Source organism: Agelaius phoeniceus, chromosome 1 (genome assembly GCF_051311805.1).
Source record: "Agelaius phoeniceus isolate bAgePho1 chromosome 1, bAgePho1.hap1, whole genome shotgun sequence".
Lineage (NCBI taxonomy): Eukaryota > Metazoa > Chordata > Aves > Passeriformes > Icteridae > Agelaius > Agelaius phoeniceus.
Window position 1 is genome coordinate 50,985,848 of NC_135265.1, and position 23,533 is coordinate 51,009,380.

General features: G+C 38.1%; 1 protein-coding gene across 1 annotated transcript in view; it reads right to left on the bottom strand.

The window, feature by feature from the left end:
• The window catches only part of CNTNAP2 (contactin associated protein 2), a 1,030,166-nt gene that overhangs the window by 64,927 nt on the left and 941,706 nt on the right, over positions 1–23,533 (bottom strand). The window contains exons 19-20 of the mRNA XM_054654380.2: positions 14,794–15,039; positions 13,179–13,312 (exon numbers count right to left, since the gene is read on the bottom strand). Of these exons, the coding sequence (XP_054510355.2) occupies positions 13,179–13,312; positions 14,794–15,039 (380 nt within the window). The remainder of the gene's footprint in view (positions 1–13,178; positions 13,313–14,793; positions 15,040–23,533) is intronic.

Genomic DNA, 23,533 nt, shown 5'->3' on the forward strand with positions numbered 1-23,533 from the left:
ACTGTCCAATACACTCTCATTTCATAAAGGGAAAACAATAGTAAATACCCTTCCTTCCATATCTGCCATCTTCACAATTCCCAAGGCCTGGAGAATACTTATACTGAATGTATTTTTGTTCTGATTGCTGTAGAATCACATCAATTTTTACTTATGTGCTCTTCAATTGCTAAATATAACAACAGCATCAATAATAAAACAACTTTTTCTTTCCATAGAAATAGATTTCCATTTGGGACCTATGTTACTGCTGAAGCTAGATTTACATAGCTGGGAATTTGAGACTAATTCAGGTGTTGGGCATTTTTCTTTTCTCTCAGAAAAGTCATAAATTAATAAGGCATTCTTTTTTTGCACTTCATGCTTATTACTTTCTTGTTGAGAATGTTGTTCAATCTGATTGTGATGACGCCTATTGAAACCTAAATAAATTCAAGAGTAATCAACTTAGCTAAATAGTTTAATCTATAGGAAATGCATATTGTCCCCCATATGGCACAGCAATCACATTACATTAGCATATTTCCCCCTGGTTTTTAGCTATTTAACAGAAAAATGTGAAGAAAGAGAGGAATAAAATGAATTGCCTATGCTTGGTAATAGTGCTATTAACATAGTTTAATATAGCTCAGTGGAGTTTTGATTTCACATTTCATAAAGGTAATTGGAATGAATTTTTATCTTTACTGTTGTTATTTATTTTCTCAGATTTACATGTTTATTACACAGGCTTAAAGAGGACAGAGCACTAATAGTTTATTTTATTCTGGCCTTGCCTTGGCACAAAACAGGACAGAAACTCATATATGTGATTTAAGACTTTGCAGGGTAACTGCAAAAGTAATTCTCAGGAAATGGCAACTCTATGGTATGCAATATATTCACATATCTTTTTGCCATATTTCTAATTTCAAAATGTAAGTATTGTGGATTACTTTGTTTTAATCATACTGCAAATTCTCAGTTCAGTGGTTAAAAGTAAATGAATGGCAGGTAGCACAGAACTGAAGGGCTGAATCCCCTGATACCCTGGAACACCATGAGCTCAGGTAGTTGTAAAACATGCTGGGGTCATGAATCTGCAGAGGCAACCATCTCAAAAAACTATAACAATTGGAGGAGTCCTGTCTTTCTTATAATTCCCCATAAAACCCCAAGAAGAAAAGTGTATATACATAGGACACAGGAAAAAAGTCTCTGCAGATGGCAAGAGAGGTTTAGTAAGTCTTAAAGTTCAGAAATTATTTTTAATTTATCATAACTAGTATTCACACTGATTATTTTGAGATAAATACATGGAAAAACATAGTTCCATCTTCTTACTCAGAAAATAAGGAGCTTCAGTTTGTTCAGAGTATTGTGAACAGTTTTTCTTAGATTTTTAATAAAGAGCAGAAATACATATTTTACCTGAAATTAGAATTATATAAATTCAAATTGAAAATAGCTATTTTGGAAAAAGTGTAGTCAAGTAAATACAAAGGGTTAAAATAGTAAACAGATCCCAACCTCAACCAACCTCAGACCCTACTAAATAGAGACTCCACTTGAGTGCTTGGTATTGGTTTTCCTGATGGAAGGGAAATTCACAGCATGAAACATTGCAAGTGCCAGATGCATTTTCAATGGGAACTGTAGGCATATCAGGTGAAAAAAAATTCTCTTGTTATTTCAGGACAAAAATAGAAATGGCTTAGATCTGTCATGCTATTTACCCTTAAGGTGATTAAATGAAAAGTGTAGACTTTAGAGAGCTGTATCAGGTAAAGATTGGTGAAAACTAATCCACAAAACACTCATTCTCCATCCTTTCATATCTCAAGAGGTTAACCTCATGTAACTTTGCCTACAGTGGAATTTTTTCCAATACCTACACAGGATTAATTTTCTAGGTTTTCCCTTTATTAATATGACTTAAAATATGCTGAAGTAACTCTGATAAAATAATTGGGCATGCTACTACTTATATTAGCATCTGTCAGTATCATCAACATTTGGGTTCTTTCTTTTTCAGAATCAGTCTGGAGCAATTTTAAAATATTTCTTTTTATTGTGATCTGGACTCTAGGCTGTGGTGTTGATCAGATCATCATTAATCAGATAAAATATTAGTAAATTAATTAAATATCAATCTATGTCTATAATCAACTTATTGACACATGCTGGATGTCCTAAAGCAGTAGCCACGTGTCCAATGTCAGAGTAACAAATGAGTAGTAACAAGAAATAAAAAAGTCACCCCTGCCAAATGTGGAGGCAGCCTCTACCTGTGTACATGGGTTGTGTCTGCAGGATATGCATTAAAATGAAAAGTCAGTTTTCATGATGAACCACTGTGACCATTTACATGGACAATTACAGAATATCAAATCCTGCCAGCTGTGGCGTGATAAGGCTCCCTTTGTGTCCAGGTAGTGTTCAGGATTTAGAAAGGCCCTCTCTTTCCCCATCTTGGAACAGGTTTGTTAGCAGCAACGTTGGCCAGATTTAAAAATAAAAACCAAAATCCTTCCAGTGACCTCACCTTCCCTTGAGACTTCAACATAGCAGAGCTGAAGTCCCAAGGGATTCATCCCGGTACAGAGGCAAAAGGGATTGCAACAATGACAGTAATGATGTGTTACATTCCAGGCTCTAACAGGAACAGACACTTTGCTGTTGAGGTTTACTTGTTTAAACAGATTTCTTATACTGCATAAAACCCTGAATCCAGCCACTCACATACATTTTTCACATCTCGTTGAAGTCAAGAAAAGATATCCCAATGGGTTCAGCTGTGGATTGTTTTAATGACTGTCTGAAGTTTTGGGTTGTTCTGATTCCTAGTTAAAATAAATCTCTATTTAAAAGCTGTTGATACCAATTTTTTTGGGCAAACATTTCTGATCAGTGGTAGAGCCAGCTCCTGCTCTGCTGCTAGCTGTGGCATCTCTTGTCAGGGGACACCTGCATTGCTTTCTACAGCTTTGAGCAGTGCTTTCTTTAATCCTGGCACCTGGAATAAAATGATGCACCACAAGACAGTGGGTCTAGGGAACAGTGGCTGAGGGAATGGGGAGATTTCTGTCCACTTGCTTTTATTGCATATCTTTGCACTAAAATAGAATTACCTGATAAAAGAAAGCATTTTTTTAGAGACACTCAGCCTAAGGTTTCTTTAGAGGTCTGTGTGTTCAAGCATCACGCTGACTTCTTTCCAAAGCTGCATGTGACTGCCATCCAGTGGGGGCTCCAGTGTAAGCAGCTGGAATGGAGCAGCCTGCAGCCTTTGCATGAAATACTAGCCTACCAATCTAATAGAAAACACATAATAAAAAGAAATTACTAGTGTCAAATGATATTTGAATTATAATTTGATTTCCTTATTTAATGAAAATTAAATAGAACCTCTGTATAACACAGATCTTGATGTCATGGTTCTGTATTAAATTACAGTTTAAAAATTATATTTAAGGTTTTTCATGACAGCTACTTTTCTTTAAAAACTCAGTAATTTCATTTGAGCTTCATATAAACATTCAATGTGGCTTTGAGTGTAACGGAGATGAAAGTAGGTGTCAGTTTCTGAGGAATTTGCAGTTTCAGCTCTCAAGTCACGTCACTCCAAGGCAGACTGCCTTTTTCTGAAGTTGTCTGGATTTAAGCAGAAGTTCAATAAAATGCTATTTCTTTTAAATTACTGTTCACTTAGATAATAAAACTAATCTTGATGGGAGTTCTGAGATTAACAGAGATATCAATCTAAGGGCAAGCATAATGTCTGCATCACTTTAGTAGTCTTGGGGAAAAAATAGGATATAAACACAAGCACATACCTTATATTCACCCTGTGGATATACTTACATCTGAATCATTGTCAACCCAACCTGTGTACTGCTGTAAAGTTAAGGCTTTTCTTTATGCTGGACAAATTTTATAAAAAAATTGTCAAAATCAGATGGAATAATAATGCTGTAAGGCTTAATGTCACACCATCTGATGTCAATGCAGCTCTGCTGTTGACTTCAGCAATAGCAGGATAAAGAAGGGGGTGTTACCATCATGATCAGTGTAATATTTGTCTTCTGCATGATTATGATGACTTATCACTTGTGTTACTGACTTCTCTACTCCTGAACAAGGGCTTTTGGTGCTAAGTTCTATAACAATACGTAATAAAAAGTGTTCCTACTCAAAAATGCCTACAAAGCTAGAACAGACTAGGCATGTGACCCCAAGAAAATAACAAGGCAGTATGCAGGTGTTTAGATGGAGCTCCTCACAAGTATGATAGTAGTGTTTGAGAAAGAAGAAAGTTGATTATGAAAATCAAATGGGAGGTATTATGACATTCTTTTTATTAGCGTGACACAGATGATTATTCACCTGCTAAAAGGTTAGGAAAAAACCTAGCAATTTTTTAATATGGTGATGTTTGATTTTATTTTTTTTTTCTCTAGTACAAGAGGAAAGGAGCAGATTGGAGTGATAACTGTGTAATTGCTCAGGCTGATCGTGGCCACTCTCAGTGCAAATCAGCTCCTTCCTCAGTGTGGCACTGGTGCTCTGCTGATCTGATTCTGACGGGTCAGGTCCTTGACCCAGGTTAGTGCGGATCAGATCTGAGCCAGAGCAGGGACAAGCCATGGACTGTAAATGAGGAGAGGATCCAGAGAAACAGGCAGGACCATAAACCCTGCATTTTTTACTGCCTTGGACTGTCACAGACCTGCAGCCTCACTGCTCATCTGGAACACAGGAGGAGGCACACACTTCACTGGTGTGATGTAAGGCAAACTAAAGGCTGGCATTGTGCTTTGAGCTCTGCAGATGAAATTTCTATAGAGGTATAGGAAATGCTCTTTTAGGAACCACTCCTAAAAATCTATTTTGCTGGTGTAATGCACTGATTTAACCTTTAGCAATTGTTTTTTTTTTAAATAAAGATCACTTACAGTATTTTATGATAAAGTCTCTTTTTTGCAGAGATTTATGTTAAAAATGTGATTAAAGTGATACGTGGAAAAAACATAGATACATAGCAGAAATAAAAAAAAAAAGTTATTTTTTCTGATTCAAAACTTTTATGTGCAGAAAGCTTATATATATACCTGAAAGCTGCTGTTGCTCCGCTAAATAATGCCAGGGATAATTTGCCTTCCTCTAAAAATCCACAAAATTTTAGATAAAATTTAAATGGAAATGTAGAAACATAACTCAAATATAACAGAAGCACTGATATGGAAAGGCACACTATTTAGTCTGGCTCCTTCAATTAAAATTATTCTCTGGTGCTTCTTTCACATATCTGTTGACTTTTTATTGCTCTCTTTAGTAGATGAATTACAATAAATGTTAACAGAAGCAATAGCAAGTCATATAATGCCAAGTCATTAAAATTAAAGAGATCTACCTTAGGTACCTAAAGATGACTTTCACAGGACATTAATTTGTCCAGTGTGTACTTCCATACAATGGAAATTGCCATTTCCATTTCTATTTCACGGTTGGTTTTGAATTTTTAGCTTTGTCTTGGACTCTGGGATGACTTAATGATTTTTTTGTTCTTTCTTTGTTTCTTTAATTCCAATAAAATTATATAAAACCAACAATCACACAGACCAAGGAAGACACACACACAGACACTCATCACTGAAAATACACTACAGAAGAAGGAACTAGTTTCAGCATAACCAATGTAAGTAACACATTTGTGAGGTGTATAAGCCTGCTGATATGCCCTGCAGACCTTTGCTCTGCTCTGATATGCAGACTCAGGAAATACCATTCTCCCTTCTGACCTGAATAGCCTTAGCTTTATTTCCCAGGAAAATGGGGGTGTAAGGTGAGGACACATTTCACTTCTGGGTCTTATCATGATATGTGGCCTAGACATGGGCAAAGTTTGGGACAAGGCAGCTGAAACATGACCCTGAATCCAGCAACACAACCTCTGCTAAAAGGAAATAAGAAGGATGGATGGGTAAAGGAGGTCCTCTCCTATTTTTTTCTCCATTTTTTTTCCTGGTTTTATAAAGCAGAAAGTAAAGAGGAACATTGTTCCAAAAGCCCTCTAAATTTGAAACCATCTCAGCTGATGCAGAGAGGGTAAAACTTTTTAAAAGATATATGCTTTGTCATCTGCCTCTGCCTTTGTGCAGCAGCCACAGGGAAACCACAGGGAGCAATGCTACCCCCAGATGGGGATGTATGGATGATGTTTTTTCTACTGTTTCCCCATGTTTTTCCAATAAGAGAGAGATAGGATGCCATGTCCTGATGTCCACTTGTTTGTTGATGAGTGAAAGGAGTTCTTCTTTGTCCTGGATTGCCAAGCCAATTGTATTCTATTTGCCATCTGTATGGCAGTTGTCTTCTGTGAGTGGGCAGTTTTCCTTATCTTGTCCACAACCACTCCTCCCTCTGGGGAGACATCTGCTGATAACAGGCTATTGAATATCACTGCATGACTGATAAGAACTATAGCATCCCATTGTGAGATGCTCTGCCCAGAGGGACGAGCCAAGCATTCCTACCTGGATATAGTCTTGAGCTTCTGGAACACCAGCACAGCTTCTCCACTGGATTTCCCAGAGGAACAGCAGCCTCTTCCACTGGATCTTCAGAGGAAGACTACACCTTTCTACAGGATCCCTGCTCCAACAGAACCACACCTGACACTCCAGGAGGACTGCAGCCACAATTCCAATGGGACTGCTACCAGCACCCTGACCAACAGGGTGTCAGGTTGTGCTCTGACTCTGTCAGTATTGTTTTAGTGTACTGCATTGTTTATCTTGTTATCTTCTTCCCTAGTAAAGAATTGTTATTCATGCTCCCATATTTTTTGCCTGAGAGGCCCTTAATTTAAATTTTATAGTAATTCAGAGGGAGGGGGTTTACATTTTCCATTTTAGGGGAGGCTCCTGCCTTCCTTAGCAGACACCTGTCTTTCAAAAACAAGACATGGTTTTTGAAAACTTTTTGTCTTTCATCAAGCTGAGATTCAATGGGGATGTGCTGCCTTACCTTGGCAGATGCCGCTAACCACTGTCTATCACACACAAAGGGGGAGTAGAAGTTGTTAATTTACGAGGTTCCTGTTCTACCTATAACTGCTCTCTTTAACTGAAATATTGTGTGTCACACTGTAAAATAAAGAAATTGAGTATTTTCCGTGAAGGGTTAAATCAACAAAACTGCTCGGAGCTCATGGTCATCCCGTGAGCACAAAAGAACGGGTAAAAAAATGAATAATCAGTGAATTATTTGCACATTTCTGATTCTGGTGGACACAATTTAAATTCTGTTCTGCTGTTTCTTGCTGTTGTTTAGTGACACTTTTCAGTATTGAACACCTGGTCATTTGCAACATCTGTAACATCCTTATAGTTGGAGGGAACTTGAATTATGAAAAGATCAGGGCCTGTAATTGTTTATATTTTGGAAACCAGATGTTGCTTAGAGTCATAAGGATGATATACGATGTCAACAAAAGCTTTGCTTTATTTTCAGAATTTTATTGATATCTATTGATAGCTTCTTATGCTACTTTGTCACCTATTTGTGGAAAAAAAACCCTATAATTTTCAGAACCTGAGTAAAATCACTTCCTTGTGACTTCTGATTGAAAAAAGAGCTTAGAAGTTATGGATAAACTAAGTGCTAATTCATTAAACATGCAGATCTAATGTATGGCTCTGCTCTAGAAAATGGTCTGAGTTTGCCTTTCTGTGGCACTAGCATTTTGAGTAATACATTGCCACTACAGAAGGGCAATATATAGTGAAAAGGATGTATCCCCAGGGATTTTAAATAATTCATTTCAGCAGGAAGGCCTTTACTATTGACAGAACAAATTATTTTTTTTCCCTTTAAGCAAAACATGCTTGGAAATTCATTAATTATTCTTTTAATACAATAGAATTACTGGGTATGAAGAAACAAAGCAGAAGGTTAACTGTTGCATTGATGTTGACTACAGTTTACATGTTTTACCTATGATTAAAGTCCTGGATGCTTAAAACATGTTTTATTCATGTCAGCAGCTATGGAATTTGTAAATTCTGTCTGACTAGTTCCTTTCAGATCATGAGCACTACTTCCCATTCCCTACCAGTTAAATGTTGGCTAAACCAGCCTTCAGATTAATCTGGTGTCTAGACAATTTACAGCACTACCCAAAGGATGCTGAGGCAGCATAATTCCCAGAAAATGAAGGAAATAAATAAAGATGGTATTTCTATGTCATTTTGATGGCATAACAACCATTATCATTTCTAATCCTAGGGTAAATGTTTTCAAAATGTGACTCAAAAGGGAGAGCTTTCAGAGAAGAGTTAAAAAATTGTTTAAAAACTATAGATGGATGAGGCTATACTAAAATAGATCAGTTTATTTAGCATCTTGCAGACAAGATGAAAAGATGTTTTAATCAGCATCTCTAAGAAAGTGTGAAGGGGAGTGATGCCTGACATTAAACATTTCTTTCATCTATCAAGCATAGACACAAAGATCCCAAAGTTAAATGTTGAATTCAAACTGTAAATTAGGTGCAAATTCTTTACAAGAGTGGTACTTAGCACTGTAAGACATAGTCAAAGGATATGGTACATTTTCTATCATTTGAAGTCTTTAAAGCTAGATAAAATGTCTTTCTACAAAATTTGTTTTACTGCTATCATTATTTTTGAGTTAGCTGCAGAAAATAATTTGGTGATTTTTTTATGGCCCCTCTTAAGAAAGAGCTCAAACAGTGATAATTTTCTGTTGAGGCTTCAAAATATAGGAAATATGATAGCTTCAAAACATAGGAAATACAGTAACAATAATGATGGAAGATGAAATTATAGCCTCACTGAAGTCCATGAGAAAGTTCCCACTTGCTTTAATGAGAACAAAATTTAATCTACAATTATAAAATCTTTGATATATTAATTGCATTTAAGATGGGGATTATATGCAGACTGCTTCACCCATTTTATTTTATTGTTGTTATGTTTACCATTTTATTTTGTAATTCAGATTACAAAACTTTGTATGATTTACCTTTTTAAACCATCTAGAGGTGTGGTATTCACATATTCTTTGAACAGTGAGAGACACATAGGAGTTTGCAATTGCTTTCTCTTTTCAAGTAGTGCAGAGCTCTAAATGGAAATGCAAAAATTCTTGCAAAAATTCTGTTTCTTTTTGATTTCATTTGGGTAGGGTCAAATATTTCATTGATCATTTTTCACAAAGATGGGTGTACACTCTTGCTTGCCTCTGGTGAAGCTGGAAAATGGAGACTTGTACAAATATATTTTCTATATTGTTCTCAGCCTCAGCTGAGTTCGGCTCAAGATTTAGCCATAAAGCTTCATAATTTAGCTGATTTTGAGCAGAGTCAGCAATTAACATTGAGATTATATGGTATTGCTGTGTCCAGTCCCTCCACCACAGTTTGACATTGTCCAGGCCTGAAAGAGAGAACTGTCTCTGCCTTTCTGTGCGGCCTTTTGAGAAGACGAGCAGTGGCTGCGGATAATTGTCCTGAAAGCATAGTGAGAGTTTAGGACAGAGTTTCTTCAGTCCTGAAGAAGTTGCTCTGGTTTAATCCTTCTCAGGAACAAAGAAGGTGTTATAAACTGTGACTGATAACCCATTACCAGAAATGGCTTTAAAGCAGGGATGGAGACCTGGACACCTGTTGAGAATGTACATGTGAGGAACCTGACAGCCCCAGTCTGAGTCCTGCTGACCATCAGCTTTATTCCACTAACAACCAAAGCATATCGTACATTTCTCTTTCTTTTTTTTTCTCTTTTTCTCTTTCTTTTATATTTTTTCTTTGTAGTAGGCTGATCTACCTTTGTGCAACAGAACATAAAAGTCTCTGATCCAGATTCCATCCTGATTTTACTCTAGGGACACGCAAAGAGGCGGAAGGTATGAATCTTGCACTCAGGATGCAACTACTACAGTTCTTTAAGGTACAATTTAAAGCCTGCTGGAGGCAATGGAAGTCCTTTCATTTACTTCAATGGGCTTTGGATCAGAACCTCTGCTAGGGAGCTTTGGAGCTTTTGTCCTTGGCTTTCTTCAAAGAAGATTTTACTGATGTGTGAATAGTGTTAATCACCCATGAACACTTGGTAAAGAGTGATCTGGTTTTTATGATATGTAAAACACCCTGCTGAAGCATGAAATCTTCTAATGAAATCAAACAAAGTAAAACTTGCCCTCCATAACCTAATGAAATGTCATCTATTGGAATAATGCATTTCCCATCTCTAAGTTTGGGCTTTTTCTTGCCACAGGTGAACTAATGGAGCCTTGGAGGTGTGCCATAGTTATTTGTATCTGATGTTTTACTAGAGGAGAGGGATAGGAATTATTACTATCAAATGTTAATTTTGTCCCCCTCATGGAAATGAGAAAATAAGCATATCTTTCTCCCTGGATTTATGTAATTTCTTTTTTCTGACATGTAAATTGACTGTATATCCTTAACCTTATCCTTGAGAAACCACTGGCAACACAATTGAGAGCTTGCTATTTAATGTAGAACTATTGATTTGTCTGCAGTCAGTGAAGGTGTGAAACTGAAATATAAAAACTATTTGACAGAGCTTTTGCTACTACCTTCAGTCTTGACTGCCATGGCATGTTAGGAATAGGGATACAATTATAACAAAAGAAATTCACACTAAATATTTGTTCTTGAATTTGTTTTGTTACCTTATGGACATATAGTATTGTGGATATGTTGATTTCAAATCCCACCCCAAATTCTGATTTTATGTTAGTAATCAGTGGCCTCCTGTCCGCCAGCATGAGGTCAAGTCTCATAGAGTTCACTAATGAGTCTTTTTTCATATTTATATGTAAGTGAAACTCCTGAGAATCATGATAAAACTCTGATTCACACAGCTCATATGGTACCAATTTATTGCCTGGCTTCAGATTTTTTAAATCTCTCTGGCACTACAGGGTTATTACAGTAAGTTAGAAAGACAGGTACTCTAAGTATGAACTTGCTGCTAAGATCTCAAAAATACTGAGTGCTCTTGAATTGAAGCTTTGATGAGAAATAAATCCTTCTTGTGACACTTTTATGCCCTGTAGAGATGTGGAAGTGTGAGCAACAGCACCTGGCAAGCAAGCTGTCTTCTTTAAAAGCAAGCAAACCAGCTGCTCATCAGGTTGGAGAAGGATTTAGCAGGAAATAAAAGTCTACTCAAATGCTCATAGCTCAGATCTGCAAGAGAAAACTCATACGTTATGATTTGTCCTTTGAATACTGAGAAAAACTGTATTTATATCTTCTGGATTTTCAAACACTGTGAGGAGTTCATTTTTGAACAGGAGTAATTTTCAAGTGAACTATCTACTTAGCAGATTCATTTCTGTCCATATAATTTCTCTCATTTACAGAACGTAAGCAGATAAGTAATGAAATAAATTTATGGAGGTTGAAGAAAATTTGATTGAAATAGTCTCTTTCAGGAGAGGAATAGGATCTCTGGATTTGCTGTGTATGGGACCTTTCTTTCCCTATTCTTTCATGTGCATCAGACAGATTATCTCATGTAATAAGTCTCAAATGAATCTGCTTTGTGGCTACATTAATCAGTTTTAGGCACATTGAATAGATTAAAAGTTTTTTACCCCAGCAGAGCAGCACTAACCAAAATGTTTCTGACTCTTCTAAGTCTAGACAGGCAGTGGTCTCATAAAACACTGGGAAAGAATTGTTGGGAACAAGTTCAGGTGAGTTGATGCAAGGCTGGAACATTTAACTGTGTACATAATTTCCAGCTGGGCAAGGTATCTCTTCTGATCACTTTGGAATGTAAATTTTTTAGTTTTGCAGCTGTCTAAATCAGCCAGCTAGGACTCCATGCCATACTTCCCCAAAATAAAAGCATTTAACATCAGAGGGATGTGGACACCAAACTATAGGTCTTCCTTTATTTCCTTCTAGCTGGAGGAGAAATAAATGCAACAGCATGCAAGATAGACACACACATCAATATATATCACTCCCAACCTCCAAAAGCCTGAAAAGAGTTTGGATGTACACCTATATTTTTTAGCTTGTTTGGAATTTTTTAGTTTGCTTGTCATTGTGAATAATTTGGTGACAATTCTACTTCAGTGCATTCAGTGTTATTCTGAGTACTGTGAGCCTCAGTCAAATGACATTGTAATGCACTGAAAAGTTTCCTTTTAATACCTTGAAATGGTAATTGTCAGGGATTTATTTTAATATTCAGGTAGATAATACTGTGATGACTACCATCCTTCACCTTTTGGCTTGGTTCCCAAGGAAACGTCTCCTTTTTATATTTAATTTGTTATTGGTTTTGGTTTGCTTCTTCTGAACTAAGAAATCCAGATTAATGTCTCCCATCCACCTGACTCTCCTACCAACAAAACTGTTCCTATACCCTGCTCACAGTCTCTCCGTGCTTGCAGATGTGACAACCAGTAAATGAAAAGAGAGTTCTGTGGTGACCACAGAGAGGAGGCAGCCTGGAAACTGACTGCTTCTTGCAGCACTCCCCTCAGTTATAAATAGCATTATACTATCTCAAAGTTTTGTAAACTGTGATATATGGAGAGATGAAGCTCCTACCTGTGCTGTACCAAAACCTAAATAAGCCAGAGGTATGTGCCTTCAACAATACTCTCTGTCCCAGGCTTATGTCACACAAACACTTAGGCATCTGCTCATCTTTGCAAAACAGCTCTTGCAATTTCACTGGACTGCAGGGTAAATTTAAATTTAAAGACATCCTCATTTGCAGACTCAGGACTTACAGAACGATATTATTTGCATCAGGCTTCACTACCATTTAAGATGCTGTAGGGTATCCCTCCTGGCTTCCAGCTGCTGCTCCAGAATGGCACAGGTTTATCCTAAGTCCCACGTTATCTATCAGCCCAGATGTCTCTGATGCCCTCGAGCATCTACAGTGACACCTGTATTAGCCCAGCTGTCATCACACTAAAATGAGGATTTCAGAACAACATGAGTTGATGCAACAGAGGGAATGAATAGCTTTTATTAACTCCTAGGAGTGTGATCTGCAGACAGAACCCCATCTACTGTACTTTTTATTTTCTAAATAACACCAACCTTTTCAGAGGACTGGAGACCCATCAAAAAACAAAATGCTGCAAGATACAAGTGATGGAATCAAGCAGCTTACCTGCAGTACGATGTCCCGCCCGTTCCGTGTGACATTAACGGTGTGGGGCTGGCCATTGGCCATGTTCCTGTGGTCAATGTCAATGTTGTATGGCTCTTTGGTGCCCCCCAGGTTGTACCGAATTTGCAGATTCCCTAGTGAAAAAGAAAAAATGTGAAAAGCACCCTCAGATATTTTGATCTTTATTCACCAGCTATTTTCCCGTCTTTATTTTCACATACAGCTGTTATAATTTCACACTTAATTGCTCTCATAGCTGGTCTCTGCTGTAAGAGAAGAGCTCATGTTTGGGATTATAAAGTTACTGGGCCGAAACTGCCTCTAGTTTATAACCCAGAAGTGTGACAATGACCAGCATTTCCAAACCACAGTGTTTGTAAACACCTCAGACTGCAAACCAAACAAATTGGAGTTATGCCTTGAACAATATGGACAATTGGTACAAAATTGAGCACATCAAGTAACACTTTATTGTTGAGATTATTGTTCTTGCTGCAGTAAAATTCTATGAAATTATACAAAGCATAACATTTTCTAAAGAATAAACCATTGACATGCATTGAATAAAGGCAAAATTACAACAAATTAGCACTGACACATAATTCACACATGGGACTTTCTTGCTCTCGCGTTTAATTGTTGTTGATGAGTGACCGTCTGGACTTCCATGGAAATTTAGTATTATATTGTGAAATAAAAACCAGAGGTTACATTGTTGGAAAAGTATAGTCAGGAGTGGCTAATTGATATTCACAACATACTGCCAGACAGATTTTTCTTTTCTAAACAAAAGTGGAGTGTCTGCTCTTCATAACACATTTAAATATTTGATTAAAAGGAGGAATGTTTGAAAAGGGAAATGCAGCCCCCACTCTTGATGAAAAATGGAAATATTCTGGCCCAAAAGAGCAGACTTAGACCTCTATAACTACAGTTTAGTTGTGTGATGTTGGATTTCTCTCATGCACATCCTTTCTTACCCATGAAGGGAAAAAAATGAGTGGCATGTAGAATACTCATATTACCCCATAAAAGAGAACAGTAGTAAAATCATCTTAATTATGATTTTCATGGGGCACTAAGGCACTATTTGGAATTGAAGTATATTCAGTTCATATAGTGTTTTAATACTGTAACAGCAAATGGTCCATATCCAACCTTCATCCATTACCAAAATGTTTAGGACATTATATACTATACTACATCCATATTTTAGTCACCTCCGTGAGTATGCAGATTTTCAGAACAGTGCATGACACTTTCTACTGACTACTAGGGATATTGCCAGTTCAGCTATGCAGGTGCCCTCATGTGGATGTCTACTTGTCCCCACCTTAATACTGGCTCATGGCATGGGTCTCATTGTTATAGCAGGCTTTTGGTCTCTTTTGTTTGGTTAGTTTTGTTTTGTGAGAGAGAGTTGGCTGAAGAAACATCACTAAACTGAACATTTACATCAGTACCAGATCTAGTAGAAGCAGAGTGAAGGTTCAGGTTTCTAAGTGCTTTACTTTAACATGACAAGGCTGAAGAGACTTTCTCATTAGTTCAGAGAATATCAGCCTGGTATTGTCAATTGTGCCTTTGATGGGGAGAGCCTGGAGCAGTTTCTTACCAGTAGGGTTCACAAGCACGGCCATGAAGTCTGGGGTGTAGGAGCTGACATAAAATAAGACACAAGGAGACTTGGTGGTGCTGAAGCTGAAGCTGAGCTCCTCCTTGTTCAAGCTGAGGTCAGGCGCTGTGATCTCAGGATCTGCAGAACTCAAAAGCGTCCGGCTAACTAAATCCTTCACGCTAGTCCCTGGGGAGTGGAAGTTGTAACGAAGCCACATTCCTTCTTCAAAAAATGCTCCCACATCTTGAACGCAACAGGAAAAGGAGGATGAAAAGAAAAAAAGGTAAATTAAATGTGCTGGCACCTTTTGGTTGAAACATATTACTGTGACTTGATCAGTACTAATCTGTGCATGTTTCTACTGCTGCGCTATTTAAGCACAATATTTAGGTCAAGAGCCTCACTATTTTCCTATGAGAACGAAAAGAACAATCTCCACTTTATTAGTGGGTACTTGGATTCACAAAGCAAAGGAAATATTTCCTTTGGGGCTCACAGAAAGCCTATGCCTATATCTCATATCAGTACTACAGACAAGGATAATTATGATTTAAATTTATTCTCATTGAAATTTTGAGGTAGATAATGCTTCAAAGAGGGAGCTACAAGGAAGAGTGGTTTAAAGGACACAGTAAACAAACAACAGCCAAGGAAAAGGAAAAACAGCAGTTCTGACCACCAAAACTGAGTGGATTTGGAAGGACCATCCAAAGGAATGATGACAATTCCAGCCCCTAAAAGGATGCTTGTACACAATGCTTGTAAGTTATCCACTACTAGCATAATCCTTCATGAGAACCCCACAACAAGCGTTCCCTTATGGGAGAAAAAATTAACTAGGGAGTTTGACTCAGCTGGAAACAAGAGGCAATATATACCTGAAATATATACCTGAAATGGCAATATATACCTATAGCATCTCCCAGGAGATGCTATAGTTTTCAAACCAATCTGAGACAAGATGTGGTGTTCCAACACTCCTGACAGAAAATACACCTCCTTTTCACAAAATTAATACTTTCAGCTGAAAAAGCACTAGTAGTGCTTCCCACAATAATGCAGTCCTGCCTCTTCCTCAAATTAAAATCATAATTCCAGGTTCATGTTCTTGCAGCAATGCTGACTTTGATAACCTTCTACAGGAATTACTGCACAGCTGGCCACCACTGGTATCATCTACTCCACTGGGGATCACTTGACTGACTTCCTAGGGCAGTAATTTATTTAGAGACATCATGGTACTGGATCAGCTGTGCTGCCTGGGAGAACACTGTGAAGGGAAATTTTTAAATGATATGTGAACCTGATTAAGACGGTGTGTCTATGAACATTTTGTAAGTTATTAAATGATGATTAAAAATATTATAACATATGGGTACTGTATTCAAAGAAGGGCTGTAAGAGATAGTTAAGGCATTAAACAGCCTTTAAAAAAAGTCTTTGTCTACTACCTTTCTACATCATGCAAAGTTGCCACATTTGCCCATCTAAACAAGAAATTGTTTAAACAAGAAATTGCCCATCTAAACAAGAAATTTGTTTTTATTCCATTTTAACATTTTGGGTCTTCACACAATCCTAAGCAAAGGCTTTATCTCAAAACACATGTTGGAAGATCCTTATTTTTGAAGCTTTACACAGACACAAAGCAAGTCGGGAATGAGTCTGCAGAATTCATTCAGAGTAGCTGGGCAGAGAATAGGTAAGAGGATAGGTAAAATTATAAAATTATATTGATGATTCTTTCCAGAATTTTGCTAAATCTAATGCTGGAAAAGCTTTATGTTTTCTTGCTGTCATATAAAAATTCCCCCAAACCCAAAATATCACAGCTGCTGTCACTGAATGGACATATAAAACACAGAGCCAAGCTGTGGTCCTGAGGTGCAATAAATAATTCGATCACTCTGATGGATTTATAACTGCAATTTTATAGGGGAAAAGTTAAATCACCCCAAAAAAGTTATGGGGGAGGCAATTTCATTTAACAACTATATTTTGCAGTAGTCTCAACTTTAGTGTTCCAGGATTAAAAGTGAAGGGCTCTGTCATGAAAAAACTTCCCCAACTCGTGATGCCCTCTGCCTCTAACAGCGGTGTAAGAAACAAGTGTTAGCATGCAAAAATCTAAAGCTCCAAGTATCTGCAAGATAGGTCTAAAAATATCCCTGTGACCATTAATTTATTCTTCAGCCCCTGCTTCTGGTTGACACAAGCTGCTTCTGGGGCAGGTGCCCTATCAATTATGCTGGCAGAGCTGCCGGCCGTGCCGGGTCCTGCCGCTGCCACTGCTGGTGGGGACTGCGGTCCCCGTGGAGGCTCCACACACACACTCTGCACACTGATGCACAATTATGTTTGCCTCCAGCCTGCTTACTGCTTGTCATGCCTTTCATTTTTAGAAGTAATCTTTGGAATTGCCTGGTGCTGTGCTTGCCCAGGGCCTCACGCTCTGGGGATACCGGGACCTTCAGACCTGACCTCAGCACTGCTCTGGGGATGAACTGGAAAGTGTGTGAAGCACTTTTTCCAGGGCTGTAAATGTTATAAATTGCTATGTTAAATGTTCATTACTACAAAGAAAGCTTTAAGTAAATGGTGCTCTCTGAAATGGCATTCAGATTATTCTGCAGTTTTGTGAGGTGAATTTGATCATCCTTGTGGGTCCCTTCCAACTCTCAATACTCTGTTCTGTGACTTTTTATTCCAAAAGGGTTTCACAATGCAGCAAAGAATGTTCTGTATGTTTAACTTGATTTGTGCTGAGAAAATAATTTTCAATGTAGCTCTATTATTACAGGCATACAGGGTATTGTAATAAACCTTGAAATTCTCCTCACATGCACATCACCTCTTTTAAAAGGCAGGATAAGAGGAAGGTTCACTTTGGCTTTGTGAGTGTATTGGGCCTTCAGTAGGAATATATTGAATTCTCTCAAGTTCCAGCTCATCAAAGAGACTGATGCACATGATTGTGCACTTTACTGAAAGAAGCTGAAATCCTTGCAGCAGGACTGCAAAGTGCTCAGCAACTCACAGGAGCAGGTTGCTAAACTATTAGAGGGTACCAAAAATATTTAAACATAATTTTCCCTATCTTGAATGCAGGTACACGACTTAGAAATGCCAAGGGCTGACCAATGAAAATGTTACCTACTTTTTAGGTCACAAGTGGTGACCTTGAGGTTTACACTTGAGGTCACAAGTGTAGCATCTTCCTGAAGTTGTCTCAGAAGGCGTATGGAAGCCCTTCATCCAGAAAACCATTCAAACTGAATAAAGAGGGTCAAATGCAGCCCAAACCCTGCTGCTGAAATGTGAGGGAAGTTTCCATGCACAACTCTCTTTTCTTCTGTAATATTTGAAACACTATCTGAACAGATGACTCTTGGGACATCAGGCATAAGGTGCAGTAAAGATTGCTCTGCAAACTGCCCTTTCAAGGCAGGGGCCTTAGGGAAATGAATGTGGTGGTAACAGATCTGTTTTCTTCAGAAAAGAATACCTATTTTTACACCAATATACAGTGCAGTCACTCTCTGTTGACAGACTCCTCAAACATAAACACTTTGAGCTGGCTTTGTAGAGGAACCCAGAACAGGATTTATGGATTGTTAGAAACAATTTTATCATGCAAGATGCGTGTCTCCACTGTGAATTGCACATATATTACAAAATTATCCAGCTTCAATTTGGAAAGGTGATCCAAAACGCCCACAGAAAATGTACATGTACCCAGAACTGACAAAGTTATTTTGAAGGTTATGATTCTTTGGTCATCACCACAGTCTCTCTCTCCCCACTCAGCTACTTTTATTTTTGAATACCCTCTTATTCTGGCTGGGATCAGGAGTATTGAAAGACTGAAGGAAAAAGCCAAACAGCAACAAAAATCCCCATTTCTCCTACAAAACTTGCAAAGTCTCATTACTTTTCTGGGCTGGTGATGTAGACCTAAGAAAATGTAAGTAGAAATCTAATTCTCCTCTACTGCTTTTTACATCAGTGAAATGTCAGTGTTGGTTCTTCTGTTCTTAGGTAGTGATAATGATCCTGAGAGCTATACAGACATGTAGAGAACTTGTCTTCTTTCTCCATAACCTTTTTCTCACCTCTGAAAAACCCTGCCAGCATGGCAAAGGTGTGGCTGAACACAACTTCAGCAAGATTTTCGATCTGGATGCATAGATATAAGAGATACAGAGCTCAGCAGTCTTTACAGCAATTTGGTTTGTTCTATGCTGACAGTTGGGATGGAAATGTTAATCGGAATTGTCATGAATCAATACCAGATATTACTCCTAATAAATAAAGAAGCTGCAGATCTGTGGAGCTACCAAAAAAAGCCCAAACCAAAATTCCAACCTCCCCAATTTAAACACAGGACCTTTTCAAGGGTAGCATTGTAAAAAGTGGAATCTCACTTTAGTAGGACAGCTCTCACTGACTCAAGCTGATGACTCAATTTCTCATAGTTTTCTAAGTACACTGGATCAGATTTCTGTCACCTTTTACCTTGAGACCAAGGAGGAAGCAGTGCTGGTTATTCACTTAATGGGCATAACAGGGCATATCTGCCTTACAAAAGGTGGAGACAAAATCCTGGCAATTACAAAGCCTGACAAGGACGTGAGAAATGGAGAAGGAAAAGACTCTCTCCTCTTTGTTTCACAAAGCTGACTTCTTACAGCTGTAAGCAGGTCCCATCTGGGGTTCCTAAATGCCTCTTTGGCCCTGCTCAGATTCAGTAAGTTAAAATTTTTACTCTGTGATGCCGCTTGCCAGTGCTCAATGGTATGTCTTCCCTGCATGGAGTTTTGGGTGTGAAAAGCAGCTTTTCCAAAATCCTAAGCAAGGACAGTCACTGGAGACATTCTAACACTTGGTGCATCTATAAAGATTCTTCAGACAAAGTAGATGGTTGAATAAACTCTCTTTCTTTTTGCATAATTTCCTTTCCTTTTTTTTTTTTATTTTTTCTACATGTAGTTATGAATATTGAATATAGATTAACCAGAGCTTACTTGTTCATCTTATGGCAAAAATTGTGCTTGGGAGCACCTAAAATTGCTGCTACTTCCAAACTGTGGTCTCAAAACTAAGACTTTCTTGCTGAAATACCTTCTGGCCATAGGGCATCAGTAAAGGGTCAGAATCTCACAGCTGTTGACCTGGGAGTGAATTTGAGGGCCCTGAAGGTGATAATGCTTACCATTCATCTGGTTAGCTTACTCAACATTTTATTTTACCTTCAGGCACAGTTAATGTGTGATATCAGGAAGCGGGGATTTAAATTGCTCTACTTCCCTCATTTTCTGACTGCTCTTACTCTAATAATCTGTGATGCATATTGGAACTTTCCACCAAAGTACAGCAATTGCTTGTGGGCCTTAAATAGAATACAAACATAGTGAAGACTTGCTTCTTCTATATGAATGTATCAGTATTCAGTATAAAAAAGGCTTTTTTTGAACTATCAGAATCAGGGGATATACAAAATAATGTGCACCAGTGAAACTGTGGGGTGTGATCATAAAAGATTCCCACCACCTTCAGTAGAACAGGATGAGTGCCACAGGAGATGGGGTTTAGCCACCTGATTCATGACTCTTTCAAGCCTCCCTAGTCGATGCCAACAGGTAGATTCTGCCATAAAGCAGTTTAATATGCTTAAACAAGGCTGAGCTCTGAATCTACTTTTGTACTAGCCCTGCAAAGCAAGGCTTTATTCCACATTTCTATACCTGGACAGAAGTGTGCATGCCACAGAGAGCCTAAAAATGTCAGGAAAGTTGTTGTTGCAGTTCATTCTGTACTGATTTGAAAGTATGATAGAAAGTTGATCTGATATCTGAGACAACAGACTCAGAGTAAGGGAGTGTCAACTGGTGCCATGTATTTTCTGTCAAATCTAAATGACAAGCCAGCTCCATTTCTAGTGGAAATATCCATAGTGGTTGAAAAGAAAAAACCTAAGCACCAACTTTTCCATGCCACCATCAAATAAAATTGGATGGACAAAGAAAATGTGATGTCAAGTGTACAACAGACCGGATTTCATGATGTCCTGCTGGAGAGTCTATGGAGGTGCTCTTTAGGAACCTCAGAGATAAACTTACATCCTTGCAAGAGCCATTTGAGAAATATTAGAGACTCTCATGTCCTGATTTCACAGTGTTCAGAGCAACAACCTCGATAGTTATAGCTATGAATATTGTGACCTGGCTTCAATTCCTTCCTGTACTACAGGTATCCACTTTAAATCTGAGCAGATCCTTCCTGCCCTCCCTTGCTTTCTGCATTACCATAACAAAAACCTCTTCTCACATCACAGAGCTATTGTAAGCATAAATGCCCGATCGTCTTGTGAGGTGCCAAAACTATTTAAGCAGCATGGAGATGTACAAATATTGTACATGAGTGTCTGGTGTGAGAACTCAAACCTCTCAGCTGCCTTTGCACAGGGACACAGCAGCCACCGATGTTGCTGAGGCTGCTCTACTTAATTTTCACAAAACATCTGCATTCAGTGAGCCATGACACTAAAGCAGGCCTATTTTAGTTTTCTGACCAAGAAAGTTCATCCCATTTTCTGAGCCAGGACTAATTAGTTTTCTTTTAAACTTATTCCCTTGATTTATTTTTTTCTGTGCATAAAATAAGGAATTTGTGCTTATTATAAGTAGTTTATTATGGATGATAAGTGAGCTAGCAATAATATAGTCAGGTTGATAATCAGTTTATAACCAGGTTGATATCTCTTTAAGATATGTAAGTACTATTGGGAAGGTTTTCTTTAAAAAGAAAAACATTGTTGTTTTTTTTTTTAATGAAAGAATTGTTGCACTGAAGTGCAACTTTCAAAGCCCTAGAGCATAACTGTGAATGTTTAAAAAGGCAATATTGACAGAACTGAAGAATGGAATAGCTTTAGAAAGTATATATATTTTTTTTGTGAGTATATATATTTACTCAAAAGAGGTTAAAATCAGAGTCCTACAGGTAAAAAAGCCTGACTGCAGCATTCAGACTTACCAAAGTGGGAGCTTAACATTAACAACCAGAGGGAAACTTCTCATGTAACTTTCTGCTAACAGATCACAATCATGTTGAAAACAGCAGAATTTTTTGGGGTCTGAGAGGGAATGTTGCCTTGATTTTCTGGGTTCTGTGATTCTGAACTATGAAAACTAAGAAGTTACCTTAAAACAGTCTAACAATCACCTCACCATTGCTTTCAGCAAAACAATGCAATGTTTTGCCAAATAAAGGGAATTGAATGAGTCTAACCAGGGCAGAATTTGGAGTTGGTCAGGTGTCAGTCTGAGAGTCTGGAAGGGTGCAGAGCTGCTGCCTCCTGATGTGCCTTGCATCCCCTCAGCCTAGGGAAAAGCTGTTCTTTCCTCTTTGAGACACAGAAGGGAGCAGGAAAAGAAGGAAAGCTGACTGTGACAATACTACTTGTAAGTGCTTTCAGGGTTCATACAAACATAAAAACAAACACGAAGGAGCTCATTTCGGGCATTGTTGTAAGGATTGCAAGGATTCACACTGAGAATCTGAGCTTTACTCCAAAGGAGAAAAGAAAAAAGAGTGTAGCATCCCCTTGCTGTTTATTAATGCAAATTGAGTAACTGCAGAGAAACTGGAAAGCTTTGAATTTACCCTTCCAGCATACCTGAAGGCACATGAGTCATAGCACCAGCTATTTAATTAAAAAAAAATTTTTCCTTTTTGGCCTCACTCCTGATGGGTGTAATTTCTTCTTTAACTGTTGTTCCACTGCATTTCAGGAAATGGAGGAATGCTTTCTCCCTGGGGTATGTCCCACATCAGAATGCTGCCACATGCCCTGCATTTGACCTTTGCTTTTTATTTTTATTTTTTATTTAAAGGGAGGAGTTTGTTTTTTAGAGGAACAAAAATGAATTGTTTTCTCAGAAATGCTTTTATGATGATAAGACAGATGTGGGAGAGGAAAAAAAAGAGAATTTATGCTTAAACAAAGGACAGGGAAAGGTCAGAAAGCAATCTGCAGGATGGCAGGAGCACTTCAGCTATTCCTCAGAGCAATTTCTCTGAGCAATGAAAGAAGTAAAACCAATTGCATATGCCTCAAATACAAAACAAAAACACAGTTAAAATAGATGTCAGACTGCATTTTCATACTTCTTTTTTGTCCTTGTAAAAAAATAGTGTAATTTCCAGACCACTACAACATCATTCACATTGTGGTGTGCTGCTAATAAGGCTGGAGACAATGCAATTTCTTGTCAGTCATCAGTCAGAGACTCTCAGGACAGATTTCATCAGTGAAAGAATCCACAACATGAGAGGCCTGCTTTTGTTGTGAAGTGTGTTTATTACCCATGAACCCCTGTATGGTGATTTCCTTATAGCAATGGTTTCTTTCCTTCAATTTTCCCATCTCCTCTGCTAGCACTTTCAGTGTGTAACCAACCCCACGAAGTTCACTGCAGCCAAGTGATTTCAATATCAAAATGAAGCCTTTGGATAAGGAAAGTTTTCTGTGGCAAAAGAAAATCAGTGGGAAGAGAAGTCTTGTGCCACCTTTCACTTCAGCTGAGTGGCATATTTTTTTGGTAATATCTCATATTGGTTTGAACGGGATGTCAGGCACTACTGATTATCAAATCAACAGATCTATTTGGCCTGGAATATTTACTGAGAGGAGTGAAATAATGAAATCTAGTCCTAGTCTATCCTGAAAAGCACT